The sequence below is a fragment of the Scyliorhinus canicula genome, chromosome 10 (genome assembly GCF_902713615.1).
Source record: "Scyliorhinus canicula chromosome 10, sScyCan1.1, whole genome shotgun sequence".
NCBI lineage: Eukaryota > Metazoa > Chordata > Chondrichthyes > Carcharhiniformes > Scyliorhinidae > Scyliorhinus > Scyliorhinus canicula.
The window spans coordinates 184,263,645-184,278,841 of NC_052155.1; the positions used below are offsets into that span (position 1 = coordinate 184,263,645).

The window sequence follows — 15,197 nt, forward strand, 5'->3', positions numbered from 1 at the left end:
TTCTGAATTTAAATGCACAATGACATGGAAACAAATCCTTTATTTTCTATTAGGAAACAGACATTGTCCCCTATCTCTCATTATGGTGCAGACTACAAAATCTAACAACAAAAATCTATAATATTGATTGAACCAAGTCTCCACAATTATTCTTTAGAAGGAAACACTGACGATAAATTACATCTGCACTGGCTTTTCATCTGGTGTTCGATATAAGTGATCTCTGAGGGCAGTCTCGAGACCTTAAATCGTCAACACCCCTGTCAGTGAAGCTAAGGAGGTTTCGGCCTCCCAGAGACAAACTGAGAAAAGCTCCCAAAAACATTTATTTTGATGCAAGCGCAACATCCAGCTCTTAACTAAATTCAAATTCTTACTACTCACACAATTCACATCACAACTGCTTTACACTTCAATGGCATTTTATGATTCAGTTTATTGCTTAGTTCATGACGCAGTTAAAGCCAACTATGACTGAATTCTTTTGATTAAGAATTCAAACAGGAAACACTGTTGAAGTGAACAAATTTGGCATATGCCAGATGATATACAAGAACAGAAGTGTTATATTATGCAATGGGCAATGTATTATTTGAAGGATAAGGTGGAGCTGGATGCAATTTTTATCTGTGTTAAGCAAACACTGTTAGGTTCCCAACAGGCTTAGCTTCCCAACCCTCCAGAATTGGCCTGGTGGCTGGGGTTTTTAGGTTGATGACCTTTCAATGGGTCAACAACCTGAACCCTTAACTCAGTCTCTCTCTCAGCTGAGCATTCCTAGAATTTTCTGTTTTTTCAAATTTTAGATTCCGTGCACCCACAGTATTTTTCTCTTGATTTAGGGATTTATTGGTGTTTGTTAGGGTCTTTGTTGTTTGCAGATTGGAATATGATTGTGAATTTCAGGATCTACATCAACAAATAAAGATACCTCCCAACCTGCTGCCCCATCCTCCTAAAATAGTTTTGTTTCTGCAATGAGGTGTACAACTTGATTTTATTGTGACCAGATTCCTCCATGGCCTCACTCCCTCCCTCTCTCTGTTACCTCCTCCAGCTCCACAATCCACTGAGATCTCTGCGCCCGTCCAATTCTGGCCTCCTGGACTTTCATCAAACCATCACTCTGTTAAACTGTATCAACTGAAGTTAAGGACATCCAGGTGGAGGGCACTGATTGAACACTTCAGCAAATATAAAGAGATAGCTCCTGATCTCAGAATAGAGTGGAATTGGGAGATATATACCTGTAACGTTTCACTCTGCGAATAAATATTTTCCAAGTTATGACTGACTCAAGTTTCTTTCTTCACCCACTGGTTATCAAACCTATAAAACATTAGCATCTGTGCTTTCAGCTGTCCAGGCCCTAAGCTACGGAATTCCATCCTTAAAACTCTTTGGGCTCGATTTAACGGAAACATTTCTATGTGTCATTTTAAACACGATTGGCGGGGCGTTTCTCGACGGCCGAGTTGGCGAGATCGTGGCCCATATTTAGTGCGCAAAATGAGTTCCCAAGAGCTTCTCGCCATTACCGGCTGTCTCGCTGTCTGATTTGACAAACTCACGCTTTGGCAACTCGCCACATACAAGGGGGAGCTGCTTTAAACGCTCCCTCACTACTCACTCCAGTCAACACAGAGGCATGGCACCATGCAGACCTGCTCCTCACTTTGGTGATGCGGACCTGACCAGGCTTCTGGATGCAGTGAATGCGAGACAGGACATCCTGTTCCCCTGAAAGGGCTAGAGGACCAGCAACAGGGGGCGGGGAGACCCGGATTCTCCCGTACCCGGCGGGGCGCGGGGTCCCGGCGGGACGGAGTGGCGTGAACCACTCCGGCGTCAGCCCGCACCAAAGGTGCGGAATCCTCTGCACCTTCAGGGGCTAGGCCGGCGCCGGAGTGGTTTGCGCCCCGCCGGCTGGCGTGGAAGGCCTTTGGCGCCACGCCAGCCAGGGCCGAAGGGACGTCTTCCCCGCGCATGCGCAGAGGGGGGTTCACCTCCGCGCAGCCATCGCGGAGGCTGACACGGCTGACATGTAGGAAAAGAGTGCCCCCACGGCACAGGCCCGCCCGCGATTTGGTGGGCCCCAAACGCAGGCCAGGCCATCATGGGGGCACCCCCCGGGGCTAGATCACCCCGCGCCCCCCCCCCCCCCCCCCCAGGACCCTGGAGCCCGCCCACGCCGCCAGGTCCCTCCGGTAAGGGACCTAGTCTGATCTACGCCGGCGGGACTGGCAAAGAACCAGCAGGACTTCGGCCCATCGTCGGCCGGAGAGTCGCCGGTGGGCCGCTGTGAGCGGCCGCCGACCGGGGCGCAATTCCCGCCCTCGCCGAATCTCCGGTGCCGGAGAATTCAGCTGAGGTGGGATGCACACCGCCCCCCGGCGATTCTCCGACCCGGCGGGGAGTCGGAGAATCCCGCCCAGGGTCACCAATATCACCTGGGAGGCAGGCAGCAGCTGTCAATGCGGGCAGAATGACCAGGAGGATCAGTGTTCAATGTAGGAAGAAGACCAGGCTGGAAAATGGAAATGGCCCCTCACCTCCTCAGCTTCCCTCAGCTGCCATTGTGCCAGCTTCACGTTTAAAAAAAAAAGTACAAAACGAAGCCCGAGTGATGTCTCTCTGGGGAGCCACTTCAATCCCGGGAAGCCCTTACATTAGACTTCAATCTCACTAACGATATGGAAATTGGCGCTAATTGGGGTCAATGATATGCACGCCATATTTGGGCGCAATCTGGAACGCGGCAGGGAGAGAGGGCTGGTGAGATTGTAAACTGATTCACAACTGGCCCGAATCTCAATTTTGGCCTTTCCCGCTATTTAGCCGTCGTGTCCAGATCTGTGCCGAGCGCAACGCGGTGGTTAAACCGCACCCAGTATCTCTCTCTTTTAACATTACACGTAAACCTATCACTTTTTTTGGGAAATATTTTTATTTGATTTTTAACATTTTAAGCATACCCAACAAAGCAACACAAAACAACCAACCCCTCCACCCCAATAAAACTCAACAAACTCAATCGCTCGTCTGTGAATCACGGCGCGCGGCTGGGGCCATTGACAGCGGCCCTCCCAGCGATACTCCGCTCCTGACCGGCTGATTTCCCGACGGCGTGGTTCTAACCACGTATGGCAGCCGCCCTGGTGGGGGGCAGGGGGATCCAGCATCGGGGGGGAAGGGGGCTTATGGGCGGCCGGGGCAGTGATCGGGCCGGTTCAATGAAGGGGTGTGGGGCCGATCGGGGTCCGCGGTCCGAGTCCGCCATGGCGCTCGACGCGGCAGCTGGAGGCCGCCGCCGTGCGCATGCGTGGACTCAGAACCGGAAGAGCGGGAGCCGTATCCTCAGCCAAAGCTGCAAGCTTCACGACGGGTTCCAGCTAGCCCCCTGCAAGTAAGTGAATTGCTCTTTATTTTTTTGCAGGAAACTGGGGAGTGAAACGCCAGTGTTTTTACGCCGGCGTGGGGATATAGCCCCATTTTTGGAGAATCCAGCCCCTTGTCTGTTAAAAGTTCCTGTGAAGTATTTAGAGACTGTTTTACTCTGTTAAAGGCGCAATATAAATATGCGTTGGTGATGTTGTGTGATTGATACATACTAGATTTATCTCAGTCGAATATGTGCAGCGTATCCGTTGCTTTATGCTACACCAGCATTCAGATTCTGAGATATTAACAACCTACCGTTTGCAACATTCATTTCTCTATTTTAAGCAGAATCACTTTACTAATGTATTTGATACTAGCAAAATAATTTTGTATACACATGGCACATTTTTTTTAAAAAAAAGGACAAAGATCTCTTTTACATTTCCTACAAATTATTCTTTCATTTGCAAATCGAGTCATGCACTTAAATTAAGCAAGCTTGTTCTCAATACATTGTAGGGCAAAATTAAAACTGATGGCTTTATCAATGAGGCTGCCCCAGATTGCAAAATCTGCACTGATTTATTTCTCTTTTATGATAACAGAGTCGTATCCTTCCAAACAAGGGTTTAATGTGAAGGCTGTTGTGTTTACCTCAAAGGTTGCTGGCCTTTGCACTTGGAAAACTGCAGCTAATCGGAAGAAAATACCAGTTCCCGTGTTTCCCAGGTGTTAACAGAATGGGACTCTGTAAATTGGTTTCACCGGTGAACAGAGATTCACAAGTTTTTTTTCTTTACACACAGCGATATGATTGCGAAATGTCAGATTCAAAGGTAGCTAAAGATGCAAATGGCAATGAAGTAAAGTGACATGGTTTATCCTATTAACTGATCATCTTTGTCTCACTATGTTATTTAAAGTATCTGCTTTTCTTCTTCAGAGAAATCCTGTGGATTAAGTAGGGTCTGTCTCCGAGTTCTGAGCCCTTGCTGGATTATAAAGACTGTTCAGACAACAAAAAACCCGAATTGTTTGGCTCAAGTATGTCAGGCAATGTCCCCACCTCGAGAGATGTGGTTTAAGATAACATGTTAAGAACGATGGACTTTGCCCTGAGCTCTCAGGACTTAATTTTATTTGAAGAGGTTGGCAAGTGCTCTGATTCAGTGTTCTTCAAAGTTGGGGGCGCGACCCGCAGGTGGGTCGTGGGCGGGTGTCAGGAGGGTCGCGGAGCCGTTGTCCACGGCGCTCCCGATTGTGCAAATCCCCGCGCAGCAGCCCACTGCAAGCGGCCTTTAAAATGGCCGCGAACATGTAATAAAAATTTGGCGGCATTGCGCATACGATCATCGGCGTGCATGCGCAAAACTATGCGCATGTGCGCCGATGATCGGGCTGCATGCGCAGTGCGGCGACTATTTTTTAAATGGTCTCAGTGTAATCGCTCACTTGTGCATGCACAATTTATCATTTCACTTCATTGTTCCTTGATTACCTGGAATAATTTTAAAAGGTGCAATGAAGTAAGTAGTTTGTGTGTGTAATGTTCCTGTCCCCATCTATATTAGAATAAAAGGAATGCAAATCATGATTAGTCATACTCATTCTTGCATTACCTTTTTCACAATGCTCATCTGTGTACTGTTCCTCTGTAACCGTTCTTTATTCATTTATTTTATTCATTTATTTTTAATTTTTTTAATTTTATGTTTTTTAAGTTTTGGGGGGGTTTATTCATTTATTTTATTAATTTAATTTTTATTTTTTTCATTTAATTTATTCATTTCTTTTACAAGTTTGGGGGGGGGGGGGTTTATTTAATTAAATTTTACGGAAGAAATGCAGAACTTTGGACAGATGGACACTCCATGCTTTCCGACACCAGAAGGCTTCACCTTCATCTGACAGGTTCCATTGGAGGAGCGTGTACGAGGGCCAAAGGAATCCAAACTATTTCCTCCATTTTTATCAGCAGTAAACAAGGTAAGACAAAATGGTGGGTCGCTCAGGTCAGCCGGCGTGGGTCGCTCAGGTCAGCCGTGTGGGTCGCGAAGGTCGGCCGGTTGGGTCGCGAAGGTCGGCCGGTTGGGTCGCGAAGGTCGGCCGGTTGGGTCCCGAAGGTTGGCCGATTGGTAAAAATGGGTCCCTGGAAAAAACGTCTGAAGAACACTGCTCTGATTAACTGAATGTTATAAATCATTGTTATCTCTTAGTTCAATGTTAGCCTAATTCAGTGTTCTTCAAAATCGGGGGCGCGACCCGTGGGTGGGTCGCGGGCGGGTGTCGGGAGGGTCACAGAGCCATCCTTCACGGTGCTCCCAATCGCGCAAATCTCCGCGCAGCAGCCATTAAAATGGCCGGTAACATGTAAAAAAAACGTGGCCGCTTTGCGCATGCGTGCATGATCATCGGCACACATGTGCAGAACTATTCACATGCGTGCCGATGATCGGGCGTGCATGTGCGGTGTGGCCACTATTTTTTTTAAACGGTCGCAGCTTTTGTTTTACAATTTCGGGGTTTTTTTATTTGTTTTATTCATTTAATTTTTTTTTCATTTATTTTCTTCATTTTATTTTTTTTACAAGTTCTGAGGGGTTTTATTCATTTATTTTATTCGTTTTAATTTTTTTCATCTATTTTATTCATTTTATTTATTTATTTTTTACAAGTTCGGGGGGGGGGGGGGGGTTTATTTGATAAAATTTTACAGGGAAAAACTGCCAAACTTTGGACAGATGGAGACTCCATAGTTTCCGACACCAGAAGGCTTCACCTTCATCCAACAGGTTCCATTGGAGGAGCGTGTACGAGCGCCAAAGGGACCCAAAACTATTTCCTCCATTTTTATCAGCAGCAAACAAGGTAAGAGAAAATGGTGGGTCGCTCAGGTCGGCGGCATGGGTCACAAATGTCAGCCGGCGTGGATCGCGAAAGTCGGCCGCATTGGGTCCCAAAGGTCAGCCAGTTGGAAAAAATGGGTCCCTGGAAAAAAAAGTTTGAAGAACACTGGCCTAATTCATTGCATTTTCTAACTGTTTTGATTTTGTTTTTGGAGTAAAGCTGTGACTTTGATGGATTATACGTGTATAGTCTCTTTATATGGTCATGTAGTCCTTTTCCAACATCTCCATTCTACAGTCTGACTCAGTGGGATGTCCCTCACTTGGTTACAATTCTACTCGAACCAACGCATTCCTTCCAGTTTCCCGAGGATTCATTAGAGGATTCATCTGGATATCACATAACCCAGACTAACACTGCAGTACAGTGGAGAGGGAGGGCACGATTCAACTAAATGGGAACAAAGTCCCATAGCAAGCGCGTTTAGCTGCGTGTTTGCCGGTGCGCGCAGTGCCCAGAAACACATGGCTCTGCAGCGTGACTCGCATTGTATAAGGGGCCTCAGCGGGGAACGCATTACCGAGACCGTACATAGCCCCATTTTGTACACTGGGGAGCTCCTCAGTGTACACAATGGGGCTATGTGTGACCTCGGCTGCGCGGTACCTGTTGAGACCCCTTATCAATCTCAAGTCAGGTTTTATAGTCTTGTGTTTCTGGGCACTAAACGCGCACGCTATGGAACTTTGTTCCCAATTAGTTGAATCACACCCCCCTCCCCCATTTTCACGAAAGAGTTCTGTTATTTTTTGAAAAACAGATTTTCGTATGCTGAAAGTTTAATGCGTGAGCGTTAATAGTTAAACTTACTGTTTTGTTTTACACTGGTCCATCACCATCCCTCCGCCCTGCTCAACAACTCGGAAGGCCACACACACCGCTCAACCACTCACTTAGCCCCAAATTCTCCCATGGGGGTCAAACAAATTCTGAGGCATTAAAATGGGGCCGCACCGGGAAAAAGTTTGGGAAAGACTGCAATTGTTCTTTACTCCAGGAAAAACGAATGGTGAAACACATAACGTGCGTAAATTAAGTGCCAAAACTATTGCTCCCGGGGTGGGATTCGGGGTGATTACAAGAATGCTCCATAAAAGCTGCACAGCAGTATTAAAATAACTAATGAATGAGTTTAGCCATTTCAGCAGCAATTTAAAAAAATGATCCTGCAACCTTTAACAGATATATTGCTGTATTAATGGAGAAGAGAGGTTGGTATTTTGACCCTCCAGCCTTCTTTAGGTTACTCCGAAACTTCTGGAAGTGCCATGAATATGAAGAACATTAATTGCACAGTTAGACTAAGACTAAAGTTTGTAACCTGGACATCAATATATTAAATTTACATGGGTGAATTGGTGGAGCTGCTTGCTTGTAATGCATGCTATCAATTTGGTATCTCCCAAGTGTACCATTGTGTTGAGTTTTGCTTATCTATACACTCATGTACACATTTTTTACAGGACCAATAAAAAAACAATTTTTAATGGTTGTGATGCGCTAGTGTCTATTGAGGGTGCAAATTAATCCTCAGTGGTTCAGTACAATCTCAAAGTTTAATTATACAAAGTTAAGTTCATATATTGAAAATAACATTGTATTTTCAAATCTAATGGGAGAGGAAATGCATAAATGTAACAATGTATGCGCTTTAAAGATTCTGCATAATTTGCCAACAAATCTCAAGCAGAATTGACACAGATGTACTCAAAGCCGACATGATCGCAACACAGTAAGGGTGGAATTTAATCTAACCAATGGTGATCTCACTGCAATGGGGCGAGGGCCCCATTTTGCCTCCTTTAGAGAACGCACGGCCAGTATCCGTCAGGCATTTAGGTGGCTGGTAGCAAGCCTTCCTTGGGACCAAAGTCCCTAAGGGTGAAAGTCCAACTCTCTGAGAGCAGCCTGCCAATCAGAGGCAGGCAACTCTTTATTGCCACCAGCATCACTGAGGGAACATTGATAGCTGCCGGAAATTCACCCACCAGAGGTCCAGAATTGGCAAGAAGACCAGGCCAAGGATGAGGGCGGGTGGGCCTCTCGGTGAGGCTCATTCCCTGGGTGGGGGATGTGGATGGGAGCGGGACAGGAGAATGGGACTTCTGGAAGAAGGATCACTCTTAGTAACAATCCAGGGCACTGGAGGTCTCCCCTTGTTTCTACCTCAGATGGAGCTGAGTGAAGCAGTCTCCTTTACAGACAAGGAATGTGTTTTTTCCTGCGAGCTTCTTATGTCTTATCTTCAGCCACTGAGAGGGACAGAAACAATTTCGCAAACAGCAAAAAACTAAAAACAACTCTGCACGTCAATATTTAAGAAGAGAGCTGCTTTTGGAGTGATCCCATGCTGTGGAATCTGCTCTGTCGATGTAAAGAAGACAGATTCTGCAATGTCACTGCAATGCTGCAGAAAGTTGTTGCGAATAGCATTCTTGGAATTAGCTGCAAAGATGTTCCCCTTTGTAAACTTGAGCACGTTCAAATGTATCCTGCCGCATCCCGACTTACACCAAGTCCCATTCGCCCATCATTCCTGTGCTCACTGACCTAAACTGGCACTCGGTTCTTCTCATCCTGGTGTTCAAATCCCTCCACTCACCCTCTATCTCTGTGGCCCTTCTCCGGCCCTACAACCCTCTGGGATTCCTGCACTTTCTCAATTCTGACCATTTGCATGTCCCTGATTTCTATTGCTCCGCTGTTGGCAGCCGTGCCTTCAACTGCCCAGGCCTGAAGATTTGGAATTTATTCCTCAAAACCTCTCTGTCTCTCTCTCTCTGCTTCTTTACGACAGTCCTTAAAACCTACCTCTTTGGCTAAACCTTCAGCCATTTGCCTGATTACTCCTTGTGTGGCTGGCTGGTAAATTATGCCCGAGAATTCTCCTGTGAAGAACTTTGGGCTGTTTTCACTAAATTAAAGGCAAGTTGTTGTCAGCGGAGCGAACAAAACGGTGGCATGAACGAGCGCGAATGAATTCAAAGCCCACTCGAATTCCCCTTTGCGAAACGGGCAATGCTTACAGATTGAACAACTGTTTTTTTTCCCCACAGCCTGTTAAAGGAGCAAACCTGTGTGAGTCCTGAAGTGATCTCTCATGGCAGATGCTGTGAGGAATGAATAGTGACACGTCAACCAAGTGCACTTGAATGGCTTCTGGCCCATGTGCAGTTTCTTGTGATTCGTCAGGGCCCACTTCTCTGTGAAAGTCCGGTCACAAATTTCGCACACAAATTTCCTGTTGCAAAAGAAAAAGAAAGGAGGGATATAAAACATAAGGAGCGAGGGGAGAAAAAAAAACATTGCACACACATAATACTGCCACAGCGTTCTAAAAAATGAAGTGCAGCAACTGTAGAGACTTTGTGCAGACAGGGTTGCAGGCTGGGCCTGTCACGTCTATATAACCAGGCATTGATTTTTCTGTCGAGACCCGGCATTTCATCCATTTATTCTCTGCTCTGCGGTTGGACCCAAAGGGTTTGAAAAATTCTGTTACAGTCCAGTTACCCCAAGGCAAATGTGAGAATAGATTTCACCTGTACAGGCCCCTCACTTATCCAGGGCACATGCTGTCAGAGCAAAGGCTAAATGAAAAGCCATCCACACAAGGTTACTCAACCAATCATGCCAGTGCGAAACGTAGCCAAAATTCAATTCAATTTATTGTCCGTATGGAAGTTCATTGTGGGTACAATTGTTCCTTTGCTTAAAAATTATATTTAAATGAATAATGCCAATAAAAAGAAAGAAAATTGCCCTATTACTGAATCCCATCCTTAATTAAAATATGTATTAAAACCTAACCAATGAATTAAAATAATGAGTTAGAGAGTCCCATCATGAATACATATCCTTATCCATACGTCAAACTGCTGTTAAAAACTCTTATAGACAAGGGCACAAACGAGAACCGGATCCAATTTGTCCTACATCCAAGGGCTTCTGGCCTTTTCCGTGAATACAACCAGTGATACTGAGACAACGGGGTGATCTTCTTTGTTCATGACAGTCTTCATGTGGGCGGCTTGGTAGCACAGTGGTTGGCACTGTTGCTTCACAGCGGCAGGGACCCGGCCTCGTTCCCGGCTTGGGTAACTGTCTGTGCGCAGTCTGCACGTTCTCCCCGTGTCTGCGCGGGTTTCCTCCGGGTGCTCCGGTTTCCTCCCACAAGTCCCGAAAGACGCGCTTGTTAGGTGAATTGGACATTCTGAATTCACCCTCTGTGTACCCGAACAGGCGACTAAGGGATTTTCACAGTAACTTCATTGCATTGTTAATGTAAGCCTACTTGTGACATAATAAAGATTATTATCATTTTGTCAAAATTCTTCAAGAGCAGATTTTGTCAAGAAACCAAATACCCTTCCTGCCTGGTTCAATAATCTCTGTACCCCTACCAATGCCGAGACACACGCCTTCATGGTTTAGGTACAAAGCCTGGAATTACAATCCCTACGGGATTGTATCCCATTTCCATGTGCTTGGACGATGATGAGGCAAAACTCAACGGACTGGACACCACGCGGTAAGAGACACTGATTAACCTGGTGCTCTTGCCAGATAGGTTGCCCTGTCCCTCTGAGACATGGAAAACATGTTAATTTGTATAAAATACAAATAAATCTGGAAAAGGTGAGGTGTATAGCATTCCGTACCCGGTAGTGTTGCTGAATGCAGTGCTTCTGTCTGTTCAGCACTGGCACAGATGAAGTGAAAATTCTGCATAGCTACCTGCAGAGAAATGGGCACTTAAGCTATCTTGTAAAAGATCAGCTGCTTAAATAAACTCCCATCTATCAATACTATATATGAAAATATTATATATGGGCAGCACGGTAGCATAGTGGTTAGCACAATTGCTTCACAGCTCCAGGGTCCCAGGTTCGATTCCCAGCTTGGGTCACTGTCTGTGCGGAGTCTGCACATCCTCCCCGTGTCTGCGTGGGTTTCCTCCGGGTGCTTCAGTTTCCTCCCACAGTCCAAAGATGTGCGGGTTAGGTGGATTGGCCGTGCTAAATTGCCCTTAGTGTCCAAAATTGCCCTTTGTGGGCAGCACGGTGGCACAGTGGGTTAGCATTGCTGCCTATGGCGCTGAGGACCCGGGTTCGAATCCCGGCCCTGGGTCACTGTCCGTGTGGAGTTTGCACATTCTCCCCGTGTCTACGTGGGTTTCACCCCCACAACCCAAAGATGTGCAGGATAGGTAGATTGGCCACTCTAAATTGCCCCTTAATTGGAAAAAATAATTGGGTACCCTAAATTTATTTTTTTTAAATTGCCCTTCGTGTTGGGTGGGGTTACTGGGTTATGGGGATAGGGTGGGGGTGTTGACCTTGGGTAGGGTGCTCTTTCCAAGAGCCGAATGGCCTCCTTCTGCACTGTAAATTCTATGATATATTTCTATGAAAAGCTGAAATTTCAGGTTGATCAGCATAAGAATAAGATAGTATAGTATTCTCAAGGTTCGATGTTAAGCCATCTTTTCTCTTCAACTGATCTGTTGAGTATTTCCAGCGTTTGCACTTTTACTCTTTGCCTTCACAGCCATTGGTACCAAATCCTGCCAACCCCAACATTACGGAGCAACTTAGCAAGTCCTACAACAAAAAGGAGAGCAAATGCAAAAGAATTCATGTTAACTACACAGGATTGAACTCAACATGAGGGACAAAGATCAGCTCGCAAAATCTTTCGATAATCACAAGGGAGATATACAAACAGCAGCTTACATTATATAGTGTCTTGAACCTAATCGAATGTTGCCAGATGATTCACAGGAGTGTCATAGAACAAAACACGACACTGAGCAACAAAAGGAGATATTAGGTCCGATCACCAAAAATTTGATGAAAGAGGTAGGTTTTAAGGAGTGTCTTAAAGGAGGAAGTGAAGTAGGGAGGTTGAGGGAGGAAATAGACAGCACGAGGGTCCGAGGTAACTGGATGTGTGGTCACCAATGGTGGGGTGACTAACATCAGGAATGCTCAAGAGGCCATAATTCGAGGAGCATAATTATCGTGGGAGGGCTTGTGGGACTGGAGGAGATTATAGAGATAGGGAGAGGAGACTCATGGAGGGATTTGACAACAAGGATTGGAGTTATTAAATCCAAGGTGTTGCTCGACCGGGTGGGGGGGCAGTGTAGGTCAGTGAGTACAGGGAGATGGGAGGGGGCACAAGACTTGATGCGGGTTAGCAAACGGACAGCATAGCTTTGGGTGTCCTCATGTTTATGAGAGATAGAATGTGGAAGATCACATTGGAATAATGACGGTGAGGAATGGACCTTCTGGTTCGTGCAGATCATCCCACACAGTCCTGATTCCGCGTGCTCCAAATACAGAAATTCCCCACAGGGGCATATAAGGAGGCAGAAAGGAAAGCGTGAAAATTCCCATGTGACAAACACAAGTGGCTGCAGCAAAGAACCTACATCAGCAAAAGATTACACGGGTATCCAAAGTCTCCGAAAATAACGCGTGAAAAGAAATGGTCTCCGGATCACATATTGTAAAGTTCTGTTTCCCCAGCATCTGCCATTGTAACACAATTACATTTTAATGAATGAGGGGAAAAAAAACCCCAGCAAAATATTCAACAATTCGGTTCTGGACTTATTCTGTACATTTAGCTAACGTCTCGCTTCCAACTAAGAAACCAATTATATCTACACGCGCATGGACACATTATCAATGATTCATGTCAGCAGGCACTAAAACAACCAGCCACTGATGTGACAGACGACAGCCTGTGGCCCGAGGAAAATGGGTGAAATCTTTCAGATTTCGAAACAAATTGACTCTAAGGGTAAAATAAAACAAATATCGATTGCCATTTCTGAGCTGGAAGGTAACGATTGCTCCCTCAAGTTACAAAAATGACCTTCCGTGTATAATAATGCCCTTAGCTATTGGCTTTCAGATTCCTGGTCACTCCGGTGATGCTTAGGTTAACTGACTACTTCTGATCTCTCTGCGGTCAATAATAGGTCATGTATACAATTTCAATATTTTTGTCTCGGCTGCCACCGGGGTTAGACCAACTTCAAACAACACTCCCTTTTTTCATGGGATCGGAGTGTCACTGGTGAGACCAGCATTTCTTGCTGATCCCTAAATTGCCCTTGAGGTGGCGGTGGTGAGCTGCCTGCCTGAAACACTGAGGCCCCTGTGGTGTAGGTACGCCCGGAACTATTAGGAAGGTAGTTCCAGGAATCTGACCCAGCGACAGTGAAGGAGCGGCGATATAGTTCCTAGCCAGGATGGCGCGTGGTTCAAAACGAAACTTGCAGGTTGTTACACCCATGCGTCTGATGCCCTATTGTTCTTCTCGGTGTAGAGGAGGCTGGTTTGCAAGGTGCTGTCGAAGGAGGCTTGCCAAGTTTCTGCAGTGCATCTTGCACAATGGGTAGCAGATGGAGCGAATTGGTAGCTAGATTGTCGATCAGCCAGACTGTTTTGTCCCGGGTGTTGTTGAGCTTATTGAACGCTGTTGGCTCTTCTTCCATGGGTTTTATTTTCAGCAAGTGCTCAACTGCTGTCATCAATCACATGTAATTTATGACTGTAGTTAGAGCTTGCTTTGGTTTCACCTCTAAACTGTATTCACAGCTTATCATTCCAAGGGATGGGAACTTGACTGGAGAGATTCAAATATGACATGACATGAAAATAGGAGGTGGCACCATATTTATGGAGTTGAAGGAAAAGGAGGGTAGGAGATGGGCGATAGGAGCTGCAAGCACAGATGGATTGATTGAGAGTTCTTTGAAGAGGTGAAATGCTTCCTTCAGTATCAAAGGAAACAGTGCCATAGTGAACATCAGGAAATGTCTCTGTTCTTATTTCAAGAAGTGAACACATTTCAATGGTTTTTAAGTAAATCTGACAGCAAGTGCTTTGTAAAACGAGATGTAAGCGAGAGAGAAAACAACAGCATTCTGATTCCATTTCTGTTGCAGCTTTAGTTTAATATTCAGAAACTGTATTAACCCAAGCTAAAACAAAGACTTGGGGGGTGGCGATGTTCCGGGGCCGTTAGCCCTTGCCGGGATTTCTGCTGGTCCGTTGAATCGGGTGTGAGACCCAAAACCAAATTCTAGCCGGCCGACAAACCCATTGTGTGTTCTCATTAGCATGCATGTCAGTCTCATTAGAGAGATTGAAGTGGAATGCTGTGGCCGCCCAGAGTGTTTCTCCACCCACCCCCCCCCCCCCCCCCCCCCCCCACCCCCACCTAAAAGCGGGGACCAGGCACCAAGGGATCGAGAAGGAGCAAGGGGGTGAGTACCCTCTCTACACTTGCTTCCAGGGTGCTGTAGCCATGTCAAATGGCCACCTGCAGAGGACCATGGGAATTGTGGTCTATTTGGGACACAGACAGGTACACAGCCTCTTGGTATTTCGCAAAGAAACCAGACTTGGTTGAAACTTGTATCCATTAAGAGTCGATCACCATTTCCCCCAGGACAATAGAGTTTGAATCAAGGAGTTACAACAGTAGCAGACTAGCCGGTGCCAACCCCCCCTAATTTGGAAAGGCCTACGTGCCAGGGACAATGATAGCTAGGACCCGCCCAGCTATCGAGGTATCCACCCCCTAATTGGATGAGATCGATGAGGGTGATCGAGAACCCTATCGATCCATTGGACCTGGAGTAAGGACCGCCCAAAAGGGAGCGAAAGAGACGAAGGATAAAAAGCCCTGCCCACTAGAATTCTGCCCCTTTTGGGACTGGCCTCTGTGCGACCAACTGTAGCAGAACAACCAAGTTCAAGGACCCGCGACCATTCCTGAAGGACGAGCCCAGCTGAGACGAACCCAACAACTTCCAAACCGACCACGTGGACCCGGATAAAGGCCTTATCTCGCACAGTGCCGGTCACTCGAATTTAAGTAAAGGT

At 46.2% G+C, this 15,197-nt stretch overlaps 1 protein-coding gene across 21 annotated transcripts in view; it reads right to left on the reverse strand.

Moving 5' to 3' along the window:
• znf407 (zinc finger protein 407) overlaps positions 1-15,197 on the reverse strand; it is a 501,275-nt gene that overhangs the window by 181,913 nt on the left and 304,165 nt on the right. For all 21 annotated transcript variants that reach the window (XM_038810284.1, XM_038810297.1, XM_038810303.1 and 18 more), the window contains one exon: positions 9,363-9,529. In XM_038810284.1, coding sequence (XP_038666212.1) covers positions 9,363-9,529 — 167 coding nt within the window. The remainder of the gene's footprint in view (positions 1-9,362; positions 9,530-15,197) is intronic.